Source organism: Phycodurus eques, chromosome 4 (assembly GCF_024500275.1).
Source record: "Phycodurus eques isolate BA_2022a chromosome 4, UOR_Pequ_1.1, whole genome shotgun sequence".
In the NCBI taxonomy this organism is placed as follows: Eukaryota; Metazoa; Chordata; class Actinopteri; order Syngnathiformes; family Syngnathidae; genus Phycodurus; species Phycodurus eques.
Window position 1 is genome coordinate 707745 of NC_084528.1, and position 26783 is coordinate 734527.

Genomic DNA, 26783 nt, shown 5'->3' on the forward strand with positions numbered 1-26783 from the left:
GAATACGGGAAAGGTCACGGGGGTCATTTTGGGAATTTTATAGCGCGAGATAGGTTTCTTAAATTCCTCAGTCACTTCATGGAGGAAGATATAGCACAAGCTATTTTTATTCAAAGTTTTTCAGTCAGTTGCTGGAGTCGCAAAAACAAGGTGGTCAAGTCCAATGTTTATGGGTTCTGGCACATGAAGGGGTTGAAGGGAACGAGAGGGCTGTGGAGAAAAAGAAAGCAAGTGTAGAAATGATGTTCGTAAAGCAGAGACCAAAAGTTGAATATGTTGTCAAATCAATCAAATGTGGCAGGAAAGATGGGATAGAGAAGGGAAAGGGAGACATTTGTCCAAGATTAAAACGTATATTAAAGTCGATAGGGTAAGCGGTGCGCAGAGGAGGGAGGAAACAATAGTTTAACCTAGGTTAAGGTTGGGCTACTGTGGTTTCAATAAAACTCGAAAGATGATGGGAAAACATAGGTCAAGGTTATGTGAGGAGTGCCAGGAAGAGGATTTTAAGGAAAATAGGGGAGAGGGATGTTAGTTTAGAAGGGGTACTGGGGAACAAGTTACAATATTGCTCTGATTTTTAAGGGGCACGGGACTTCAAAATAAAATGATTGACTTCGATTTGTATAATTTAATATTTGTGGAATCAAGATCTGTCTGTTCCAAAGTTGGAACAGAAGGAGGCGCTAATGCGCCATCAAGTTTGACTATCAACCGGCGTTACAAGAAAAGAAGAGGTCTCATTTCCGTCGTGGTATGATGACGTCTAACTGTTGGCGGTGTTGCAACATGCTACGAATAATGTAGTTTTACTAAAATGGCTAATTCACTTTGTCGTTGTGGTTAATCGGCGGATTTTGCATGTCGCTCATAACAGACTGGGCTAGCTGTAAAATGATGTTGTTGACACGTTCTATTTTGTGAATATGAGTCGCTTGTTACCTATCTTATCGTAGCTCAGTTGCATTGCGACAGCGATGTGCCAGAACGGAGGCAATTTTGCGAGTCACATATTTTGCTCTTCGCAAGGTTGAGCGCGTTTTGGTTCATTTGTTATTCGCCGAGGTAAAGACCTTTTCTTCGAGTAGGTTTTCCTCGAATGTTGAGGTAACTGCGAGGCATTCGCAACATGTTGAACATTCCAACTCAGTCGTTCCCTTCGCCGAGCTCCCAGCAGCGGGTCGCCCGGCCCGGCCAGTCGGGGAGGGCCAAGGTAACAAGGACACATCTCATGAAACTTTTTGATCGTAAACGTTTGTTGGAAATACTGGATAAAGTTTACGCGTCCTCAAGTATATGCCTGTCCTTTACAATGAAGGTTGCCTTGAAACCAGGCCACAGTCTCATGGACTGGATTCGCTTCTCCAAAAGTGGAAAAGATCTAACCGGGTTGAGGGGGCGTCGGATTGAAGTTACCCAAGAGGAATTGCAGAAACACAACACCAGGAATGACTGCTGGACTTGTATACGAGGTAAGCTGTCACGAGAGATGTCAATTCACTTAAGGACTCTTGGGGCTAACATTGTGACTGAAAGGACCTTTGGTTGAATGACTTTGACTAACAGGCACCCAAAGCTGATGTGCCATGGCATTGAGCATGGCACCCAAGACGAATCTAACTTCTCCCCATGTGCTAGAAAGTGGCACACTATCTGTAACATACACATTTTCTGTGTTTGGTTTAATGCTAGTGCCAGCTTTCCCAAAACACATGCCTAAATGTGTTCATGGAAATATAAGAGTCTTACTGCAACATCATCTGTCCATCAAATGTTCTCGCTCTTATTCTTTCGAGCTTAACATGGTCAACTGGTAACTATCCATTCCAGGCGGACTTCATGTGAGAGGCGGTGTACACCCCTTGACTGCCGGCAGACCAATGTGCAATAAATTAGCGTTTCTGTTTGTAGGTATGGTGTATAATGTCACTCCCTATATGGACTACCACCCTGGTGGAGAAGATGAGCTGATGAAAGCAGCAGGCATAGATGGCACTGACCTCTTCGATCAGGTGTGGATGTTTTATGCCGGGTGTTCATGTTTCTATTTCAACTGGCACTGCATTTTACATTATACAGTATATATATATATATGTACAACCTATACCTAAAAATTGTGTTTCCCATTTGTACTTGGGCCTTGACTTTGACTTCGAATTTTAAACTGTTGCAAATAAGTAAAGACTCAACAAAGTGACTGTTTGTCCACAGGTCCATCGGTGGGTAAACTATGAGTCCATGTTGAAAGAGTGTCTGGTGGGCAGGATGGCAACGAAGCCCACCACAGCAATGAAAGGTATTTGACTCATTCCCTCCCAATGCCGTCTAAAGACGTCATTCAGAATCCATCTATTCCCTCCCAGTGCCGTCTAAAGACGTCAATGGCATTTTTTAACGGGGAGGGTCTGTGCACTTTGTGCGATCGTCAAGCCTCTGGATAACTGCAATGGGGAATGTCACCCTGTAGAGGGCAACAATGCCTTGAGGCGAACGTCCGTTCCTCAGAGGAAGAAGAAGCAGGGGGCGGGCTGGCGGCGTGCAAGAGACAATGAGAAGAGACAAACATATTGGCAGAAAAGAGAGAAGACAAAATAAAAATAAATAAATAAAAAAATGCTTTCGGTACTATAAAGTTATTGCGCCAAGGCAAGAAAAAAATATTCCTGTGACTGACGCCTTACATCATGCGGCGGAATAAAGGATGACGCTCTGAGCCGATCGCTTTGTTGCAAAGCTATCGTCCAAAATGACGGCCCATACATATGGCGAGATGCTCTCGGCCGCTTGCCAGCTGATCGTCTGCCGACCAGGATTTGAATAAATGGGATCCAGAATCGTCAGATGAGTGAAGTCCCCTGGATAGCCTCAATGCAGCCAAGCTTCATCCCGAGCTTCCTCCGACGAAGATGAAGACTGAGGTAACTTGTTTGCAGCTAGCGTTAGCTATATTTAGGAAGCAAACACGCTCCTTCAATCCTTGGTATAAAAAAAACATCATTTAGTCCAACGAGTTCACATTACAATGTAACATCTGTCTCCAGTACTGATTAGAGTTTTCCATTCACAGCTCGTCCATCTTGCAGGAATTCAAGACCCGCGAGTCGAACGTCTTTTAGGACTGCGAGGAAGAAAAGTATTTTTTTTTTTTTAACCCTTGCAAAACGTTATCAATAAAAAGTATTCTCTAGTAATCTTTTTTTTTTTTTTTTTTAAACTTCCAGGTTATGCATCCAGCAGACGTTCGACTCCCATTCCAATACGCAGGTAATTGAAAGATTTTTTTTTGTTGTCCACGACAGCAATTTCAACAATGTCCATCCATCCATTTTTGTACCGCTTATCCGGGTCGGGTCGCGGGGGCAGTAGCTTTAGCAGTGACGCCCAGACTTCCCTCTCCCCAGCCACTTCATCCAGCTCTTCCGGGGGGATCCCGAGGCGTACCCAGGCCAGTCGAAGGACGTAGTCTCTCCAGCGTGTCCTGGGTCGTCTCCGGGGTCTCCTCCCGGTGGGACGTGCCTGGAACACCTCACCAGGAGGGGCGTCCGGGAGGCATCCGAATCAGATGCCCCAGCCACCTCATCTGGCTCCTCTCAATGCGGAGGAGCAGCGGCTCTACTCTGAGATCCTCCCGGATGACCGAGCTTCTCACCCTCTCTCTAAGGGAGAGCCCGGACACACTGCGGAGGAAACTCATTTCGGCCGCTTGTATCCGGGATCTCGTTCTTTCGGTCACGACCCACAGCTCATGACCATAGGTGAGGGTAGGAACGAAGATCGACCGGTAAATTGAGAGCTTCGCCTTTCGGCTTAGCTCCTTCTTTACCACAACGGACCGATGCAAAGTCCGCATCACTGCAGACGCTGCATCGTCGATCTCCCGTTCCATTCTTCCCTCACTCGTGAACAATACCCCAAGATACTTGAACTCCTCCACTTGGGGCAGGATCTCATCCCCGACCTGGAGAGGGCATGCCACCCTTTTCCGACTGAGGACCATGGTCTCAGATTTGGAGGGGCTGCCAGCCGCTTCACACTCGGCTGCGAACAGCTCCAGTGAGAGTTGGAGCTCACGGCTTGATGAAGCCAACAGAACCCCATCATGAGCAAAAAGCAGAGATGCAATACTGAGGCCACCAAACCGGACCCCCTCTACGCCTCGGCTGCGCCTAGAAATTCTGTCCATAAGTTATGAACAGAATCAGTGACAAAGGGCAGCCTTGGCGGAGTCCAACCCTCACCAGGAACGAGTCCGACTTACTGCCGGATATGCGGACCAAACTCAGACTCCGGTCGTACAGGGACCGAACAGCCCGTATCAGGGGGTTCGGTACCCCATACTCCCGAAGCACCCTCCACAGGACTCCCCGAGGGACACGGTCGAACGCCTTCTCCAAGTCCACAAAACACATGTAGTCTGGTTGGGCGAACTCCCATGCACCCTCGAGGACCCTGCCGAGGGTGAAGAGCTGGTCCACTGTTCCACGGCCAGGATGAAAACCACACTGCTCCTCCTGAATCTGAGATTCGACTTCCCGACAGACCCTCCTCTTCAGCACCCCTGATGAGACCTTACCAGGGAGGCTGAGCAGTGTGATCCCCCTGTAGTTGGAACACACCCTCCGGTCCCCCTTCTTAAAAAGGAGGAGCACCACCCCAGTCTGCCAATCCAGAGGCACTGTCCCCGATGTCCACGCGATGTTGCAGAGGCGTGTCAACCAGGACAGCCCCACAACATCCAGAGCCTTTAGGAACTCCGAGCGAATGTCATCCACCCCCGGGGCCCTGCCACCGAGGAGCTTTTTAACTACCTCGGAGACCTCAAACCCAGAGATAGGAGAGCCCGCCTCAGAGAACCCACACTCTGCTTCCTCATGGGAAGGCGTGTTGGTGGAACCTTACGGCCACAGCTCCGTTCGGCCGCCTCAGCAATGGAGGCGCGGAACATGGTCCACTCGGACTCGATGTCCCCCGCCTCCCCCGGAACATGAGCAAAGTTCTGTCGGAGGTGGGAGTTGAAACTCCTTCTGACAGGGGATTCGGCCAGACGTTCCCAGCAGACCCTCACAATACGTTTGGGCCAGCCACGTCGGACCGGCATCTTCCCCCACCATCGGAGCCAACTCACCACCAGGTGGTGATCAGTTGACAGCTCCGCCCCTCTCTTCACCCGAGTGTCCAAGACATGCGGCCGCAAGTCCGATGACACGACCACGAAGTCGATCATCGAACTGCGACCTAGGGTGTCCTGGTGCCAAGTGCACCTGTGGACACCCTTATGGTTGAACATGGTGTTCGTTATGGACAATCCGTGACGAGCACAGAAGTCCAATAACAGAACACCGCTCGGGTTCTGATCGGGGGGGGGCCGTTCCTCCCAATCACGCCCTTCCAGGTCTCACTGTCATTGCCCACGTGAGCGTTGAAGTCCCCCAACAGAACAATGGAGTCCCCAGCGGGAGCGCTCTCCAGCACCCCCTCCAAGGACTCCAAAAAGGGTGGGTACTCTGAACTGCTGTTTGGTGCAGAGGCACAAACAACAGTCAGGACCCGTCCCCCCACCCGTAGGCGGAGGGAAGCTACCCTGTCGTCCACCGGGGTGAACCCCAACGTACAGGCGCCGAGCCGCGGGGGCAATAAGTATACCCACACCTGCTCGGCGCCTCTCACCGTGGGCAACTCCTGAGTGGAAGAGAGTCAAACCGCTCTCGAGAGGACTGGTACCAGAGCCCGAGCTGTGTGTGGAGGCGAGTCCGACTGTATCTAGTCGGAACTTCTGGACCTCACACACCAGCTCGGGCTCCTTCCCTGCCAGAGAGGTGACATTCCGCGTCCCAAGAGCCAGCTTCTGTAGCCAGGGATCGGATCGCCAAGGTCCCCGCCTTCGGCCAGCGCACACTGCACCCGACCCCTATGGCCCCTCCCACAGGTGGTGAGCCCATGGGAAGGGGGACCCACGTTACCCTTTTGGGCTGTGCCTGGCCGGGCCCCATGGGTGCAGGCCCGGCCACCAGGCGCTGGCCTTCGAGCCCCACCACCAGGACTGGCTCCAGTGGGGGGCCCCGGTGACCCGCGTCCGGGCAAGGGAAAACAAAGTCCATTGTTTGTCGTCATCATTAGGGGTCTTTGAGCCGTACTTTGTCTGGTCCCTCACCTAGGACCTGTTTGTCATGGGTGACCCTGCCAGGGGCATAAAGCCCCAGACAACTTAGCTCCGAGGATCACTGGGACACACAAACCCCTCCACCAAGACAAGGTGACGGCTCAAGGAGGGGATTTTTAACAATGTATTTTATAGTAATAGTTATATTTCTAAACTGCACAGGTTCTGCTTCAAGCAGAAGTAGCGACTGGTTTCAAGGAGACCACCACACAAGGAGACAACCACACAAGATCCCATTCACTGCCACCAAAGAATAAAATCGAGATGTGGATAAATCTTTGCAAGATTTTATGCGCAAGGTAATAAAAACCTGGACCATTGAGCAAACTGTAGAGGAGGAGAGTTTGGAGGAAAAAAGTGCAATGTGGGAGCCCCATTTGTTCATGCATTTTTGTCTAATGTAAATTCTGTACATAGTTATACTTATAAATAAATCATTTTTTTCTGACAAAAGTACTTTCTCGGTGTTGTTTTATGTTCAGATGTTTGAGATTTTCACGAAAGGAAAAAAAAAAATACTGGTGTCATTGTTCTGCTTGATGTGTCTGCTTTCACAATAAGGCTTTTTTGTCAGTTGTTTTCCTCCAGAAACGGATTTGGCTGAAAGTAGCTTGTATTTCACTGCTAATTACGAAAGAACGGTGTAAACTAGAGACAAACTTTTTCTGAGGAAAGAAGAGAACTTATTTTTCTTTTGGTGTTTACAGTGGGTACGGAATGTATTCAGACGCCCTTACGTTTTGTACTCTTTGTTATATTGCAGCCATTTGCAAAAATCATTTAAGTTCATTTTTTCCCCTCATTAATGTACACACAGCACCTCATATTGACAAAAAAAAAACGGAATTGTTGAAATCTTTGCAGATTTATTAAAAAAGAAAAACTGAAATATCACACAGCCATAAGTATTCACACCCTTTGCTGTGACACTGGTCACTGGTGCTGTCCATTTCTTCTGATCATCCTTGAGATGGTTCTCCACCTTCATTGGAGTCCAATTGTGTTTGATTATACTGATTTGACTTGATTAGGAAAGCCACACACCTGTCTATATAAGACTTTCCAGCTCACGTTGCATGTCAGAGCAAATGAAAATCATGAGGTCAAAGGAACTGCCTGAAGAGTTCAGAGACAGAATTGTGGCAAGGCACAGATCTGGTCAAGGTTACAAAAACATTTCTGCTGCACTGAAGGGAGGACCAGAACCCTTCCTTAGAGCTGGCCGTCCGGCCAAACTGAGCAATCGGGGGAGAAGAGCCTTGGTGAGTGAGGTAAAGAAGAATGTGGCTGAGCTCCAGAGATGCAGTCGGGAGATGGGAGAAGGTTCTAGAAAGTCAACCGTCACTGGACCCCTCTCCCATTCGGGGCTTTATGGCAGAGTGGCCCGACGGAAGCCGCTCCTCAGTGCAAAACACACAAAAGCCCACATGGAGTTTGCTAAAAAAAACACATGAAGGACTCCAAGATGGTGAGAAATAAGATTCTCTGATCTAATGAGACCAAGATAGAAATTGTTGGCATTAATTCCAAGCGGTATGTGTGGAGAAAACCAGGCACTGCTCATCACCTGTCCAATACAGTCCCAACAGTGAAGTATGGTGGCGGCACCATCATGCTGTGGGGGTGTTTTTCAGCTGCAGGGACAGGGAGACTGGTTGCAATCGAAGGAAGGATGAATGCGGCCAAGTACTGGGATATCCTGGACAAAAACCTTCTCCATATTGCTCAGAACCTCAGACTGGGCCGAAGTTTCACCTACAAAAAAGACAATGACCCTAAGCACACAGCTAAAATAGAGAAGGAGTGGCTTCAGAACAACTCCGTGACTGTTTTGGAATGGTCCAGCCAGAGCCCTGACTTAAACCCAATTGAGCATCTCTCGAGAGAGCTGAAAATTGCAGCCCACCAATGTTCACCATCCAACCTGACAGAACTGGAGAGGATCTGCAAGGATGAATGGCAGAGGATCCCCAAATCCAGGTGTGAAAACCTTTTTGCATCATTCTCAAAAAGACTCATAGCAGTATTTGCTCAAAAGGGTGGTTCTACTCAATACTGAGCAAAGGGTCTGGATACTTATGGCTGTGTGTGATGCTTCAGTTTTTCTTTTTTAATAAATCCGCAAAAAATTCAACAATTCTGTTTTTTTCTGTCAAAATGGGGTGCTGGAAATTCATTCCTAATCAAGTCCAATCAGTATAATCAGGAGAATCGGGACTCCAATGAAAGTGTAGAACCATCTTAAGGATGATCTGAATTTATGGACAGCACCTGAGTTAAATCTATACGTGTCAAAGCAAATGATTTTCGCAAATGACTGCAATATAACAAAGCGTTTTTCGGGGGTCTGAATACTTTCCGTACCCATCCATCCATCCATTTTCTGAGCCGCTTATCCTCACTCGGGTCGCGGGTGTGCTGGAGCCTATCCCAGCTGTCATCGGGCAGGAGGCGGGGTACACCCTGAACTGGTTGCCAGCCAATAGCAGGGCACATACAAACAGACAACCATTCGCACTCACAGTCACACCTACGGGCAATTTAGAGTCTCCAATTGATGCATGTTTTTAGGATGTGGGAGGAAACCGGAGTGCCCGGAGAAAACCCACGCAGGCAAGGGGAGAACATGCAAACTCCACACAGTCGGGGCCGGGGATTGAACCCGGGTCCTCAGAACTGTGAGGCTGACGCTCTTACCAGTCGGTCACCGTGCCGCCCTTTCCGTACCCATTGTGTATATATGCAACTTCTCCATGAGGTGAAGCAACCAAAGTGTCGTTTCGGTTTCCAATTCCAATGAAGTTGGGACGCAACTTTTTATGGCTGCAACACGTTCCAAAAAAGCTGGAACAGGGTCATGTTTACCACTGTGTTGCATCACTTTTTCTTTTAACAACATTCAATAAACGTTTGGGAATCTGGAGAAATCGCTGCATGTAAGCACCAAGGCCGAAACCCAACATTGAATGACCGTGACCTTCGATCCCTCAGGCGGCATCGCATCAAAAACAGACGTCAATGTGTAAAGGATATCACCACATGGGCTCAGGAACACTTCAGAAAACCAATGTCAGTAAATACAGTTCGGCGCTACATCCGTAAGTGCAACTTGAAACTACTATGCAAAGCAAAAGCTATATATCAACAACACCCAGAAACGCCGCTGGCTTCTCTGGTCCTGAGCTCATCTAGGATGGACTGATGCAAAGCGGAAAAGTGTTCTGTGGTCCGACCAGTCCACATTTCAAGTTGTTTTTGGAAATTGTGGACGTCGTGTCCTCTGGGCCAAAGAGGAAAAGAACCATCCGGACTGTTATGGACGCAAAGTTCAAAGGCCCGGATCTGTGATGTTATGGAGCTGTGTTAGTGCCAATGGCATGGGTAGCTTACACATCTGTGAAGGCACCATTAATGCTGAAAGGTACATACAGGTTTTGGAGAAACATGCTTTTGCCATCCAAGTAATGTCTTTTTCATGGACGCCCCTGCTTATTTCAGCAAGACTATGCCAAACCACATTCTGCACGTGTTACAACAGCGTGGCTTTGTGGTAAAAGAGTGCGGGTACTAGAGTGGCCTGCCTGCAGTCCAGACCTGTCTCCCATTGAAAATGTGTGGCGCATTATGAAGCGTAAAATAATAAAACGGAGACCCCAGACTGTTGAACAGCTGAAGCTGTACATCAAGCAAAAATGGGAAAGAACTCCACCTACAAAGCTTCAACAATTAGTGTCCTCTGTTCCCAAACGTTTTTTGAATGTTGTTAAAAGAAAAGGTGATGTAACACAGTGGTAAACATGACCCTTCTTCTTTTTCTTTTCCTTTCGGCTTGTCCCGTTAGGGGTCGCCACAGCGCGTCATCCTTTTCCATGTAAGCCTATCTCCTGCATCCTCCTCTCGAACACCAACTGCCATCATGTCTTCCCTCACGACATCCATCAACCTTCTCTTTGGTCTTCCTTGAGCTCTCTTGCCTGGCAGCTCCATCCTCTTCATCCTTCTTCCAATATACTCACTATTTCTCCTCTGGACGTGTCCAAACCATTGAAGTCTGCGCTCTCTAACTTTGTCTCCAAAACATCGAACCTTGACTGTCCCTCTGATGAGCTCATTTCTAATTTTATCCAACCTGGTCACTCCAAGAGCGAACCTCAACATCTTCATTTCCGCCACCTCCAGCTGTGCTTCCTGTTGTCTCTTCAGTGCCACTGTCTCTAATCCATACATCATGGCTGGCCTCACTACTGTTTTATAAACTTTGCCCTTCATCCTAGCAGAGACTCTTCTGTCACATAACACACCTGACACCTTCCTCCACCCGTTTCTTCACTTCCTGACCACACTCACCATTCCTCTGGACGGTTGACCCCAAGTATTTAAAGTCCTCCATCCTTGCTATCGCTTCTCCCTATAGCCTCATTCTTCCCCCACCAGCCCTCTCATTCATGCACATATATTCTGTTTTACTTCGGCTAATCTTCATTCCTCTTCTTTCCAGTGCATGCCTCCATCTTTCTAACTGTTCCTCCAGCTTCTCCCTGCTTTCACTGCAGATCACAATGTCATCTACAAACATCATGGTCCACGGGGATTCCAGTCTAACCTCATCTGTCAGCCTGTCCATCACCACTGCAAAAAGGAAGGGGCTCAGGGTTGATCCCTGATGCAGTCCCACGTCCACCTTAAATTCTTCTGTCACACCTACAGCACACCTCACCGCTGTTCTGCTGCCCTCGTACATGTCCTGTATTATTCTAACATACTTCTCTGCCACTCCAGACTTCCGCATGCAGTGCCACAGTTCCTCTCTGGGTACTCTGTCATAGGCTTTCTCTAGATCTACAAAGACACAATGTAGCTCCTTCTGACCTTCTCTGTACTTTTCCATCAACATCCTCAAGGCAAATAATGCATCTGTGGTACTCTTTCTAGGCATAAAACCATACTGTTGCTCGCAAATACTCACTTCTGTCCTGAGTCTAGCCTCCACTACTCTTTCCCATAACTTCATTGTGTGGCTCATCAACTTTATTCCTCTATAGTTGCCACAGCTCTGCACATCACCTTTGTTCTTAAAAATGGGCACCAGCACACTTTTCCTCCATTCCTCAGGCATCTTCTCACGCACTAGAATTCTATTGAACAAGCTGGTCAAAAACTCCACAGCCACGTCTCCTCGATGCTTCCATACCTCCACAGGAATGTCATCAGGACCAACTGCCTTTCCATTTTTCATCCTCTTTAATGCCTTTCTAACTTCCCCCTTACTAATCATTGCCACTTCCTGGTCCACCACACCTGCCTCTTCTACTCTCCCTTCCCTATAATTTTCCTCATTCATCAACTCCTCGAAGTATTCTTTCCATCTAGCAAGCACACTGCTGGCACCAGTCAACATATTTCCATCTCTACCCTTAATCACCCTAACCTGCTGCACATCCTTCCCATCTCTATCCCTCTGTCTGGCCAGCCTGTATATATCTTTTCTCCTTCTTTAGTGTCCAACCTGCTATACATGTCATCATATGCCTCGTTTGGCCTTTGCCACCTCTACCTTTGCCCTGTGTCGCATCTCAATGTATTCCTTTCGCCTCTCCTCGGTCCTCTCAGTGTCCCACTTCTTCTTAGCTAACCTTTTTCCTTGTATGATTTCCTGTACTGTGAGGTTCCACCACCAACTCTCCTTCTCTCCTTTCCTGCCACAAGATACACCAAGTACTCTCCTGCCTGCCTCTTTGATCACCTTGGCTGCAGTGGTCCAGTCTTCTGGAAGCTCCTCCTGTCTCACCTCTTCCCGAAAAGCTGCACAACACTCGTCCTGTCTCAGCTTCCACCACATGGTTCTCTTCTCTGCCTTTGTCTTCTTAATTTTCCTCCCCACCACCAGAGTCATCTTACACACCACCATCCTCTGCTGTCTAGCCACACTCTCCCCTACCACTACCTTACAGTTGGTAACCTCCTTCAGATTACATCGTCTGCACAAAATGTAATCCACCTGTGTGCTTCTACCTCCGCTCTTGTAGGTCACCCTATGTTCATGCCTCTTCTGGAAAAAAGTGTTCACTACAGCCATTTGCATCCTTGTTGCAAAGTCTACCACCATCTGTCCCTCCAAGTTCCTTTCCTGGATGCCGTATTTACCCATCACTTCTTCATCACCCCTATTACCTTCACCAACATGTCCATTACAATCTGCATCAATTACGACTCTCTCTCTGTCTGGGATGCTCAGAACTACATCATCTAGCTCCTTCCAGAATTTCTCTTTCACCTCTAGGTCACATCCTACCTGTGGGGCATAGCCACTAATCACATTACACATAACACCCTCAATTTCAAATTTCAGCCTCATCACTCGATCTGATACTCTTTTCACCTCCAAGACATTCTTAGCCAACTCTTCTTTCAAAATAACCCCGACTCCATTTCTCTTCCCATCTACACCATGGTAAAATAATTTAAACCCTGCCCCTAAACTTCTAGCCTTACTGCCTTTCCACCTGGTCTCCTGGACACACAATATATGAACCTTTCTCCTCATCATCATGTCAACCAATTCCCGAGAGTTTCCTGTCATAGTCCCAACATTCAAAGTCCCCACATTCAGTTCTAGGCTCTGTGTTTTCCTCTTCTCTTTCTGCCGAAGAACCCGCTTTCCACCTCCTCGTCTTCTTTGACTTCGACCCACAGTAGCTGAATTTCCAACGGCGCCCCGCATGTTGACGGCGCCGGTGGCGGACGTTGTTAACCCGGGCCACGACCGATCCGGTATGGAATTCTTTGGATGAACGCTCATATTTGTTTGGCGAGGTTTTAAGCCGGATGCCCTTCCTGACGCAACCCTCTGCATTTATCCGGGCTTGGGACCGGCCTACAGTTTGCACTGACTTGTGCCACCCATAGGGCTGCATTCAGTGGTAAACATGACCCTGTCCCATCTTTTTTGGAACGTGTTGCAGCCATAAAATTCTCAATGAATGATTATTTCCTAAAAACAATAAAGTTGATCAGTTTTAACATTAAATATCTTGTCTTTGTTGTTTATTCAATTAAATATAGGTTGAACATGATTTGCAAATCATTGTATTCTGTATTTTATTTATGTTTAACAACATCCCAACTTTTTTGGAATTGCGGTTGTATATCCATGATCTTATTGGGCAATTGCAAAGAAACAATCTTTTGCAGTATTCTAATGGATGCTGGTTGCTTCTTCCGTAATCTCGAGAATTATATCCATACATAAGTTTTCTAGTGTTTTTTTTTTCTTTTTTTTAAATTAGGGTTTGCTGATTATGACCCTATCCCAGCTGACTTTGGCCTAGATGTGGGGTATACCATGGACTGGTTCCCAGTCAAATGCAGGATGACCAACAATCATTCACATTCACACTTGTGGACAACAGTCTTCAAGTAACCTAACATGCATTTTTGGGGGAATGTGGGAGGACGCCGGAGAACCTTGCGAAAACCCACTCAAGCAGGGAGAGAACATGCAAACTCCACACAGAAAGGCCTTAGTAGAGAGTCCGACCCAGAAACCTTTGAACTGCGGGGTAGACATGCTTACAACCGTGCTCGCCAAATATATATTTTAAATGTATTTTAATCCCTTAACACAACATTTTAAAACATTTTGCAATTTACTTGTTTCCTGCTAAATCCACCAAATGAAAATTTACATTAACTACGGCAGGCCAGGGTATGAATCATTTTGTGTAGTAGTGGTGGGCCATGACGGCAATAAAAGCCATTCAAGTGTTTCATTGATTCATACCAAATAATGATTATATCGTCATGACAATAAAATATGCAGATGCGCTCCCCTATTCTCTAAAACACATTCCAGATTAACCCAAAGAATAAACGAAACGCCATGAGCCAATGACACACACTGAAAGACTATGAGCTAATGAAAACCTTCAAAACATTTTGCAGGAATGACGCGCGAAGCGAAAGAGCGAAGACCGTGCGAAGGTCACGGCACATTTTTGTTTTGATACAAGCTCCGACACAGCGTTTCGAATCACTCTGCTTCAGGAAGAGTGACACAAGCGCCAAAGCCTCGGTATCATTTGCCCATCACTAGTTAACTGTTCCTGCCGGAAATGTTGTGTGTTACTAACTTTATTAATAAAAGAATGTCAATGTCTGTTAACGCTGTTTAATAGGATGTTGTCGTGTGGCTTCACAATTTCAGTGCATCAAAGTATGTGATGGATCACAATAAATTAACATTAATGAGCAGACATTTTTTGATACACATTTGATTTAATTGAACAATTTTGTTTCCCCCCCCCCCCCCCCCCCCCCCATTTTCTCCTTAGCAATTAAGCCACCACCTCTACCAGTCTTCACCACCTCTAACCAAGTGTCTCCTCTTTCCGTCAAAGACTCTCGACCTCGGTATAAAAAGACATTTGTAATATAATTAAAAACAATAACAATGTCAATTGATTTTTCTTTCTTTCTTTTTTTCTTTCCCCCCTCTGCTGTCTAATCTGTGTGTTGTCCTTGCAGGTACGACTGGTTCCAAACTGCAACAACAGTACATCTGGTTATTTATGCCCAAAGGAAGGTATACCACTTATCTGCTACGTATGTCCACCTCTTTCATAGGACAAAAAAGTTAAACGAACACTTACTGAGTAGCTCATAATAATTAAAAAAGTTTGAATAAATAATTAAATAAATAAATACAAAGAAATTAATATACTATGTAAAATAAAACATTTACAGGGCTCGACGCTACCTTTTACATTGGTAGTAGCACTGGACCATGCATGATGTATGTCGTCTAATGTAATTGGCATCCCGTAGCTTTGTATACAATAATGATTGACATTGACTCAAGTTATATCTGCAAAATATTTTTCTGTGAATATGAAGTTTGTCTGCAACAAGCAGTGGCTGACTAAACAGGTCATTTCTTTTATATAATTTTAAAAGAATGGAAACATGTATGTTCAGATAAAAGCAAAGCATAACAAAAGGCATGCATGTTTACATGTATTCTGTATTGTTATTTTTGTAACTTTTCATCATACAAACCCCAATTCCAATGAAGTTGGGATGTTGTGTTAAACATAAATAAAAACAGAATACAATGATTTGCAAATCATGTTCAACCTATATTTAATTGAATACACTACAAAGACATGATATTTAATGTTCAAAGTGATAAACCTTATTGTTTTGAGCTAATAATCATTAACTTAGAATTTTATGGCTGCAACACATTCCAAAAAAGCTGGGACAGGGTCATGTTTACCACTGTGTTCCATCACCTTTTCTTTTAACAACATTTAATAAACATTTGGGAACTGAGGACACTAATTGTTGAAGTTTTGTTGGTGGAATTCTTTCCCATTCTTGCTTGATGTATAGCTTCAGCTGTTCAACAGTCCGGGGTCTCCGTTTTATTATTTTACGCTTCATAAAACGCCACATATTTTCACTGGGAGACAGATCTGGACTGCAGGCAGGCCAGTCTAGTACCCACACTCTTTTACCACAAAGCCACGCTGTTGTAACACGTGCAGAATGTGGTTTGGCATCGTCTTGCTGAAATAAGCAAGGTCGTCCATGAAAAAGACGTTGCTTGGATGGCAGCATGTTTCTTCAAAACCTGTATGTACCTTTCAGCATTAATGGTGCCTTCGCAGATGTGTAAGATACCCATGCCATTGGCACTAACACAGCCCCATAACATCACAGATCCTGGCCTTTGAACTTTGCGTCCATAACAGTCCGGATGGTTCTTTTCCTCTTTGGGCCAGAGAACACGACGTCCACAATTTCCAAAAAACAATTTGAAATCTGGGCTCGAACAGAACACTTTTCCACTTTGCATCAGTCCATCTTAGATGAGCTCGGCCCCAGAGAAGCCGGCGGCGTTTCTGGGTGTTGTTGATTAATGGCTTTTGCTTTGCATAGTCGAGTTTTAAGTTGCACTTTGGGATGTAGCGCCAAATTGCATTTACAGACATTGTTTTTCTAAAGTGTTCCTGAGCCCATGTGGTGATATCCTTTACACATTGATCTCGGTTTTTGATGCAGTGGCGCCTGAGGGATCGAAGGTCACGCCCGTTCAATGTTGGTTTTCGGCCTTGCCGCTTACATGCAATGATTTCTCCAGATTCTCTGAACTTTTTGATGATGATGTGGACCGTAGATGATGAAATCCCTAAATTCCTTGCAATTGTACGTTGAGGAACCTTGTCCTTAAACTGTCCGACTATTTTCCGTGCCCATATAGATTTAAAAAAATAAATTTTATTGGTTTTGTCATGCAGTCTAATACTAAAGTACAACACCAATTCCAATGAAGTTGGGACGTTGTGTTAAACATAAATAAAAACAGAATACAATAATTTGCAAATCATAATCATTCATCCTTCCGTCAATAATGTGAAGTTTATTTGTACCATTTGTTGAAAAAACAGCCCCACGCCATCATGTTCCCACCACCGAACTTCTCTGTTGGTATGATATTTTTAGGGTGATGTTCAGAGCCCTTTGTCCTCCAAACGTGGTGTTCATTATGGCATCCAAAGAGTTAAATTTTGCTCTCATCCGACGAGACTATATTCTCCCAGTATTTAACTAGCTTGTCCAAATGTTAGCAAACTTTAAACAAGCTTTGACATGCTTTTTTTTTTTCAGCAATGGGGCCTTGCGTGGTGAGCGTGCATACAGGCCATGCTTGGAGTACATTGGCTCACTTTTCCTTGTGACAACAGTACCTGCTAATTCCAGGTCTTTTTGAAGCTCTCCATAGGTGGTCCTTGGCCCTTTGACAACTCTTCTGATTATTCTTTGCACTCCTCTGTCAGAAATCTTGCGAAGAGCACTTCATCGAGGCAAATTTATGGTAGTCTGATTGACTTTCCACTTACGTATTATGGCCTGAACCGAGCTCACTGGAAAATTCAGAAGCTTAGATATGCGCCTGTAACCAATGCCATCATTATGTATTGCAACAATTAGTTTGCAATGGTCTTGAGACAGCTCTCTGCTCTTGCCCATCATGAGATGTGTCTAATGAGACCTTTTTGTAGGCCATCAATGAGGACGGAACCAGCTGATATTCATTTGCACTGACAAGGGTCTGGATTGCTGTTTGATTATTGATAGATTTTTCGTGTTGTCTTGGCTTTCCATGTCTTTTTGCACCTTCTTTTCTTCATGTGTTCAATACTTTTCCCCTGTGTCATTTCACATTTTTCCACACAACTTAATTTCTGAGTTTATTTCTTTGTATACAGTGGGTACGGAAAGTATTCAGACCCCCACAATGTTCACTCTTTTTTTTATATTGCAGCCATTTGCTAAAATCATTCAAGTAATTTTTTTCCACATTAATGTACACACAGCACCCCATATTGACAGAAAAAAAACAGAATTGTTGAAATTTTTGCAGATTTATTAAAAAAGAAAAACTGAAATATCACACAGCCATAAGTATTCAGACCTTTTGCTCAGTATTTAGTAGAAGCACCCTTTGGAGCTAATACAGCCATGAGTCTTTTTGGGAATGATGCAACGAGTTTTTCACACCTGGATTTGGGGATCCTCTGCCATTCCTCCTTGCAGATCCTCTCCAGATCTGTCAGGTTGGATGGTGAACGTTGGTGGGCAGGCATTTTCAGGTCTATCCAGAGATGCTCAATAGGGTTTAAGTCAGGGCTCTGGCTGGACCATTCCAAAACAGTCACGGAGTTGTTCTGAAGCCACTCCTTCTCTATTTTAGCTGTGTGCTTAGGGTCATTGTCTTTTTTGAAGGTGAAACTTCGGCCCAGTCTGAGGTTCTGAGCAATATGGAGAAGGTTTTCGTCCAGGATATCCCAGTACTTGGCCGCATTCATCTTTTCTTTGATTGCAACCAGTCTCCCTGTCCCTGCAGCTGAAAAACAATCCGACAGCATGATGCTGCCACCACCATGCTTCACTGTTGGGACTGTATTGGACAGGTGATGAGCAGTGCCTGGTCTTCTCCACACATGCCACTTAGAATTAAGGCCAACAATTTCTATCTTGGTCTCATCAGACCAGATAATCTTATTTATCACCATCTTGGAGTCCTTCTGGTGTTTTTAGCAAGGGGCCAATCTGCCATATAGCCCCGACTGATGCAAGAAATGCAATCGGGAGATCGGAGAAAGTTCTAAAAAGTCAACCCTCACTGCAGCCCTCCAGCAGTCGGGGCTTTATGGCAGAGTGGCCCCACTGAAGCCTCTCCTCAGTGCAAGACACATGAAAGCCCGCATGGAGTTTGCTAAAAAACACCTGAAGGACTCCCAAGATGGTGAGAAATAAGATTCTCTGGTCTGATGAGACCAAGATAGAACGTCATCCATCCATTTTCTGTACCGCTTATCCTCACTAGGGTTGCGGGCTAAGATAGAACTTTTTGGCCTTAATTCTAACCGGTATGTGTGAAGAAAAACCAGGCACTGCTCATCACCTGTCCAATACAGTCCCAACAGTGAAGCATGGTGGTGGCAGCATCATGCTGTCGGATTGTTTTTCAGCTGCAGGGACAGGACGACTGGTTGCAATCGAAGGAAAGATGAATGCGCCCAAGTACAGGGACATCCTGGACGAAAACCTTCTCCAGGGTGCTCGGGACCTCAGACTGGGTCTGTCTGAATACTTATGGCTGTGTGTGATATTTCAGGTTTTCTTTTTTAATCAATCTGCAAAAATGTCAGCAATTCCGTTTTTTTCCTGTCAATAAGGTGTGCTGTGTGTACATTGAGGGGGGAAAAATGTACTTAAATTATTTTAGCAAATGGCTGCAATATAACAAAGAGTGAAAAATTTAAGGGTATCTGAATACTTTCCCTTCCCATTGTATTACAGCCGCTGTATCATTATATCGGTGGCATAAGGAAAAACATCGATACTATAGTTTATCTTGAAAGTTTTGGGGGCAATTTATTCTAAAAAATGTGCTATCGCGGCAGTGCTAAACACATACTGTATAATATATTGAGAGAGAGCAAGAGCAATCGATAACACAAAAATATTGTACAAACAGTATAAAAAATTAAAGATTAGAGCATAACAACGCAATAAAAATCTGCAATGTAGCAAGACCGTGAAGCAAGAACCGCAATGAGGCGGAGGATTACTGTATCTGTATTCCGTGATGATAAGTTGCAGGGACTCATTGTTTCCATCACACGTGCATGCCGGGCCTCACATGTGGGGGTGGGTCTCATTTGATTCTCATTAGAGGAGGATGCCCCTTAATCAATCCTCAACATTCCCCTCGGTCTTAGACATTTTCTCACCTGTCATTTTTGTAGTAGATGATGACCAAATAAAACAGAAGCATGAAATTTAGGAAGTTCTAAGCCTGGGGTGGTTTTTTTAGGTTACTTATGGGTGTGGTTTACCTTTAAAAACACTTTTTGTATTTATTTATTGATTTTTTTTAATAATGCACGATTGTCATGTAACCCTTAGATACCCAACACAGGATGTGCCGTTGTTGATCTTGAGGCTGGCGTACTACGAGTCGAAGTCCTGCTTGGAAAAATGTCGTACATGGTACATTTACGTGAGTAGATATAGCAGTTGAAATTGTACTTTGTTTTCAGGCAAAAACACATTTTGTAGTTCTGTTAGTAGGTGGTACAGGATGTTATCAATGTGACAAATGTGTAATTGTTAGAACATGTATTTCTAGGTAAAGCCGTAGAAAACAAAGTCTGGAAAGTGACAGTAAAGGGCGCCATATTTTTACCCATCATGACATAATGTTACTGCAATTTAATGCAACACAATTGACTATTTCCAAAGTTTACCATATGTAAGGGTTATTTTACTCAGAAACCTCACGATATATATATATATATATATATATATATATATATATATATATATATATATATATATATATATGTCTGTGTGTGTCTATACAAGAAATATGGCGGGGAATATTTTACCAAAGTGAACCCAGTCAAAAAAACAAAATAAATCTTTTGACACAAAATAAATAAATTTGCCATCTCTTTAAAGTAATGATGCTAGATTTTCTTTCAAATAATGATGCTAGATTTTCTTTAATTCAAATTTGATTAGGCTTTACCACCCACAGGTGTCATCTTTTCTCTTATTTTGGGTGTCCGGGGTGAGTGGAACAGCCTACAACCACACAGCCAACCATTTTTCCCCAAATTGCCGGAAATCCACTTATAAAGGCCAAAAACTGTCCGAGACTAATGCAAATCAGAGCCGGGAGGAGAGACAACATGGTGTCTGTAAACCCTGTGACGTGGATTTTATAAGTCCCATATTTTACCAGACCTACTTTTCTTTGCTCTATTGGCTCTCTGCTGCCCCAGTAAACGTGAAATATGAATTAAAATAGTCCACGCATTCCTGAGCTACACGTTTTTCTGCCGAGAAGCCTGAAATCAGGTCCTTCGAATTCCTCGAGCTTATGTCACGAGTGAAGATCTCCGCCTACCTCTCTGCCCCTGAGCCATCGCTGCCAATATAACAAACAAGTGTGCTCTCACAATAGTGAGGGTTGGGTCTTCAATACTAAGGCAACCAATCAGAGGAAAGGGGGTGGTTTTAGCCAAATATGGACAAAGCAGATACAAAACTGGGTCAAACAGAAGTACCTGTCAGAGAGGCCTTTTCTGGACAGCAGAATGACAAAACAAAGGTGTTTTTTTTAAATGAAATGTACACTTTTATACTAAATTCATGTTAAAATCACTCTATGGAGGTCTATAGATAGCCAAAATATGTGATCTTTAACCACTGCGTAGCAGTGCAGTGAATTCAAAGAGTGTCCAGAATTTGTGTTCTACGGCTTTGGTTCTCGGTAAAGGTTCAAATGATTTTCCTCCCAAAGCATTTACATATTTTACTCTTATAGTTTACAAATATGCTCATTGTCCCAGAGATTTGTTGTGAAATCTTTGTCGTTATATTGTTTTAGGTCTTTCAGAAAATGTTGATGAAGACATTGCTGGTAAGATACCTTAATTTGCTAATATATGTGAGCTTCTAAAGCACATTTAAAAGGTTCTCACATCTAACAAATGTTTGAATATTACAGGTAATAGAAACTGCTATAATTGTATAGTCCCCACAACGGGGTCACTGTATCAAAGTGAGGAAAATAAATTGAAAGTTTCAACTGTTACTAGTGATTCTGTACATCTGGACAGTATTCCACACTCCTAAAATATTTGCCATACTACACACCGATACCACATTATCAGCCTGACATATTTTTCGTGTCGGAGCCATGTTAGCTGTGTAGAGATACTTAAGGTAAACATGGATGGAAGCACTTTTAGGCGACTGCAAATGATGCTCTGCAAAATACTGTAGGTGATTAACTCTGCTCTGGCACCAACAGCGGTGGCTGCCGTTCGGCAAGCACAGACTTTCGCAAGGCGCTGAGCCAGTGGAGCTCCCGTCATGAAGTGGCAAAGGAGGCGAGCGTGTTAGGCAATGTGCTGTGGCGTGGCATGTCAAGGCAAGAGAAATAAGCAATGGTGTGATAAAGTACTGTAGTGTCTGCTTGGACAAAGAAACGAGGATGAGGAGTAGTTGATCACCAACCTCTTAATTGCAAAAACAAACGATTACTGTCGGCTTCAAAAATCCCAACAAAACATCCAACTGGTGTTTTTCCTGAACCATCAAAATCAGAAACATCTTTATTTTCCTAGTATGTAAAAAAAACACAAGGAATTTGTCTCCGGTAGTTGGAGCTGCTCTAGTACGACACAGTCAGTCAATTGACAGAGAATACTTTTGAGACATAAAAACATAAAAACACAGTCACTGAGCAATAAAAGGTTACCAGTAATGTGGTAGTGCCGGTACAATTATGATGATTTTTTTTTTGACAGTTGTGCAAAATGTTGCCGAGTCCTCAAGCAATTAGAGCAGTTTGAAATCACTAATAGCACAATAGTCTGGTGCAGTGACCATTGTGCAAATGGCGCAAAGACCTCAAGAAGTTTATGCAGTTTAAAGTGACTAGTAGTGTGATAATCTGGGACAGTGACAATCGTGCATATGGTGCAGCTAATTCTCAAGCACATGAGTGGCCAGTATTGGTCAACAACAGATACGCAAGTAGTGCAGGGTGGTACGACTACTACAGTGAGTGCACGAATAATGTACAATTGGCCCGACAGAGATGTGACAACAATCTCGAGGCAAAATTGGCAGCAGTAAGTTAACTGTTGAAGAGGTTAATGGCAAGAGGGAAGAAGCTGTTGTAATGTCTGCTTGTTGTAGTTTGCATTGTTCGATGGAGTTGGTGACCAGGATGTGGACGGTCTAAGAGGATTTGCATGCTCTTGTCTTAGTTATGGCAGCATGCAAGTCCTCAAGGGTGGGTGGGGGGGGGGTACCAAAAATCTTTTCAGCAGTTTTAATTCTCTGTTGCAGTCGGAGTTTATCCTTTTTTGTAGCGGCACCAAACCAGACTGTGATGGATGAACACAGGACTGGTTCGATAACTGCTGTGTAGAACTGCCTCAACAGCTCCTGTGGTACACCGTGCTTCCTCAGAAGCCGCAGGAAGTACATCCTCTGCTGGGTCTTTTTGAGGATGGAGTTGATGTTGATCTCCCACTTCAGGTCCTGAGAGACTGTAATTCCCGGGAACTTGAAGGTCTCGACGGTTGACACAGGGCAGTTGGACAGTTTGAGGGGCAGCTACGGCGAAGGATGCCTCCTGAAGTCCACGATCATCTCTACAGTCTTGAGCGTGTTCAGCTCCAGGTTGTGTCGGCCGCACCGCAGCTCTAGCCGCTTCACTTCCTGCCGATACGTAGACTCGTCACTGTCTTTGATGAGGCCGATGACTGTGGTGTCTTCTGCAAACTTCAGGAGTTTGACAGTCGGGTGCGTCGGAGTGCAGTCGTTTGTGTCGAGAGAGAAGAGCAGCGGAGCGAGAACACAACCTTGGGGCGCCCCGGTGCTTGTGGTAGGGGTGGATGAGGTGGTGTCCCCCGGCCTTACCTGCTGTGTCCTGCCCATCAGGAAGCTGTAAATCCACTGGCAGATGGCAGGCGAGACGCTGAGCTGGAGAAGCTTGGAGGAGAGGAGTTTGGGGATCATGGTGTAGAATGCAGAGCTGAAGTCCACGAACAGGATCATCGCGTAGGTCCCCGTGCCGTCGTGGTGTTCTAGGATGAAGAGCAGTCCCATGTTGACTGCATCATCCACAAACCTATTTGCTCGGTAGGCAAACTGCAGGAGGTCCAGCGGGGGACCTGTGATGCTCTTTAGGTGGTCAAGAACAAGGCATTCAAAGGACTTCATGACCACAGATGTCAGGGCGACAGGCCTGTCGTCATTCAGACCCGAGATTGTAGGTTTCTTGGGGATTGGAATGATGTTAAAGCGTTTGAAACAGGATGGTACTTAACACAGTTCCAAAGAGCTATTGAAGATCTGTGTGACGACTGGAGTGAGCTGGTCCGCGTAGACTTTGAAGCAGGATGGGGTCACAAGGTCTGGGCCCGCCGCTTTTTATGCTTGGGAGTCTGAGGTGTACGGCTGGGTGGGTGTGGGGTGTGAAAGTTTCCTTTTAAAATCTGCAGTCGGTGATCAAGTTGTCAGCGAGTCCTTTATTGTTCTCAGCTTGGGGCGGGGGGTGGGGGTGGACACTTATCATTGGTTAGCGATTGTAATGCATGCAAGACTGATTTAGAGTCGTTAGCGGTAAACTGTTTATCTAACTTTACTGCATAATTTGTCTGTGCGATGTTAATTTCTTTAGTCAGCTGGTTTCTAAGTGCAATTATACCGGGCTTTATTCCCACTTTGATATGCGTCCTCTTTAGCCTGGCAAAGTCGCTTAAGTTTGGCAGTGAACCGCCACTTGTTGTTATTGAACCTGCGAAATAACTTTACCAGTCTTCTTCTTTTCACAGAAACTGATGTAGGATGTCAAAGTGTCCGTATAGTCATTCAGGCTGACAGTTGAAATTTCAAAGACACTCCAGTCCGTGCAGTCGAAACAGCTTTGAAGTTCTATCCTTGCTTCGTTGGTCCACTTCTTAACTGTTTTGACCGTAGGCTACGCGCATTTCAGTTTTTGCCTGTTTGTTGTTATTAAGTGAATTAAGCAGTGATCAGTCGAACCCAGAGCTGCACGATGTATAGCATGGTATGCGTTATTTAGCGTAGTATAGCAGTGGTCTAAAATGTTATTTTCCCTGGTAGGACAGTCGATGTGCTGCTTGTATTTAGGGAGTTTGTGATTTAGTTGAGCTTTGTTTAAGTCCCCAAGAATAATGAGGGGTGAGTCTGGGTCCTTTTTTTCAAATGTGTTTACTTGTTCAACGAGCGTTAGCAGTCCGGCGTTTGTGTTACCTTGAGGAGGGATCGAAACACCAGCGAGAATGAAAGATGCAAACTCACGCTGTGAGTAGAATGGCTTACAGTTCAAAAATAGCAACTCCAAGCCTGGGCTACAGTGTGCGCTGAGCTCTGTGACGTAGGTACACCATTTTCCGTTGATATAGAAGCATATCCCGCCACCTTTTGCTTTCCCCGATAACTCCGTGACGCGGTCTGCCCGGTGTAGTTGGAAGCCCGGAAGCAATTACGGCGCCGTCAGGGACGCGTTCGCAAAGCCATGCGTCCGTAAAGCACAGGGCGGTGGAACGGCCAAAGGTTTTACTGGTCTTTGTCAGAAGATGAAGCTCGTCTGTTTTATTGGCTAGGGAGCGTAGATTCGCGAGGTGGATCGACGGGAGCGCCATTCCAAATCCTCTCTTACGGCGGTTCACTTGGATGCCGGCACACTTCCCCATTTTTCGCCTTCGCCTCCATGGATCGTACGCCACGGTGGAGAAAAACTGAGCGGATTTTCCAAAGTTGGTGAAAGAATGTCCTGGGTAGACTCCCTCATGTTTAGCAAGTGTTCCCTTGTGTAAGTGAGTCACGTAATGTCCCTAAAGATGAACGAAAAACACAAAAACATAGACAATACTACAACATGGGTAAGCGCCATCTTGAAGAAAAAAAAAAAAAGAAAAGCTGATTGGCTTGTTTTTCTTCTTCCAAAGCAACAAATCTTGGATATTTTTAAACCTGTGGGACTGCACCTTTTGTAGATACAGTCAGTCGTTGCCATATTCCAATATTTTGTCCCCCCTCACCATTACGTGAACGTGGCCTGCTAATTAGCACAAAAGTGCTATTCACAAGACCAGCAACAAGATGCCAACCTTTTCCACTGAACACTAACACAAACTGCTACAGAAGATGGTGGTCCTGGAAACGAACATTTACCGCCTTTAAGTGTACGTGGAGGTAAATGGAAAGTCGGGGAATGAAAACTCTCTCCCGATGTCTCAAAATGGTGACCAGGAGCATACTAACAGACAGCCAATTAACTCCACAAAGAGGACGGATGTGGACTGTGGAAACGGTTCTCCTGGAATTTACGGGGAGCAGAGCCAAAAGATATGGGACAGTATCCAAAAGGGAGGACAGAACATGAATAAATTACCAAGGAATCCGGCTGTCCTACGTTGAGTGCCTTTTCAACCCCAAGAGAGCGGCTGTGGACGATCACTACAGCGAAGGGAAAAAAAGAGGAAGACTAACAAACAGATTTTAGCCACTTTTACAAGACCCTGGCAAAGAATGCTCATCCCCCACCACTGAAAGGTATGAAACTAAAAAATGGCACCCCAAACCTTAATAGTTGGTGATGGAGCTATCAAGGAAGTGAAACGTTTTTGCAGGGAGAAGAACATCAAAGTAGTGTGTTTTACCACCAATATGGTGTCTGTCAGCAGGTTTAGGCAATTAATTAAGTGGCTTGAAGAAGTGTGAGCTTCATTAACAATTTCTGTATTTTTTTGGGATCGCAGACATCTTTACAGGGCAGACCGTTTCTGTATAAATAAACAAGGGGTTATGTTTCTGACTGACAACATTTTACACTATGTACATCAGTCACCAGCACGAAAGAGAAAACATTGGCCTTGTTGTCGTGCCTGAAGGACAAAAGTGGCAGAAGGAGTCTTCAGCTGTACCTAAATAATCGGAACAACAAGTGCTGATATGATGAGCAGGAGGAGTAACCGACGTCACCCAAAGAATCGGAGGAATGAATGAGATAGCACTCTCCCATACCCCTCCCCTCCATTGGAGCAAAGTCCAGCGCAAAACTCAATCTGAACTAGCCTAAATGCCCTGTCAGGCTGAAGGCCGTTGTCAAATTTGGAATCCAACGCACACCATGCCAGTATCTTCCTTCCATCCCCCCTCGCCTGAAACCAACATCTACCAAGATGAGAAGGAGCCCCCCTTCACCCATAAAAAATCTTAAGTCCAAATCTGACTGTTATTTTCGGGGTCATGGCGGCCAGAATAAGTCAGACCCCTGTGGAGATCAGGCATTTTTATATCCCTAGAATTACAAATGACAGAACATCAGTTAAGGAAATGAGGCACAAAGAAAGTCTTTTTTTAGTCCAGGGTTATTCAAAGGTTATTGTTTTATTAATTTATAGACCTTCAAGATATAATTTAACATTTATGGAGGAATTTTAAGAAATGCTGTCAGTTATCTGTACTGACTACAACCGTTTTGTCATAACGGGAGAGT

The 26783-nt window shown here is 44.9% G+C and overlaps 1 protein-coding gene and 1 long non-coding RNA gene across 7 annotated transcripts in view; both read left to right on the forward strand.

Annotated features, from left to right (window-relative positions):
• Positions 1–759: 759 nt before the first annotated feature.
• LOC133401091 (cytochrome b5 reductase 4) overlaps positions 760–26783 on the forward strand; it is a 103736-nt gene continuing 77712 nt past the window's right edge. For 4 of the 6 annotated variants that reach the window (XM_061673595.1, XM_061673594.1, XM_061673591.1 and 1 more), the window contains exons 1-8: positions 760–1213; positions 1319–1472; positions 1912–2012; positions 2212–2296; positions 14491–14569; positions 14684–14741; positions 19637–19730; positions 21126–21158. In XM_061673595.1, coding sequence (XP_061529579.1) covers positions 1130–1213; positions 1319–1472; positions 1912–2012; positions 2212–2296; positions 14491–14569; positions 14684–14741; positions 19637–19730; positions 21126–21158 — 688 coding nt within the window. In that variant the 5' untranslated portion in view covers positions 760–1129. The remainder of the gene's footprint in view (positions 1214–1318; positions 1473–1911; positions 2013–2211; positions 2297–14490; positions 14570–14683; positions 14742–19636; positions 19731–21125; positions 21159–26783) is intronic. The other 2 variants (XM_061673592.1, XM_061673597.1) reach the window with 2 other exon arrangements.
• LOC133401092 (uncharacterized) lies at positions 2824–6601 on the forward strand. The gene is made up of 4 exons (XR_009768375.1): positions 2824–2918; positions 3068–3133; positions 3222–3264; positions 6323–6601. It is a non-coding gene; the product is annotated as an uncharacterized LOC133401092 (long non-coding RNA).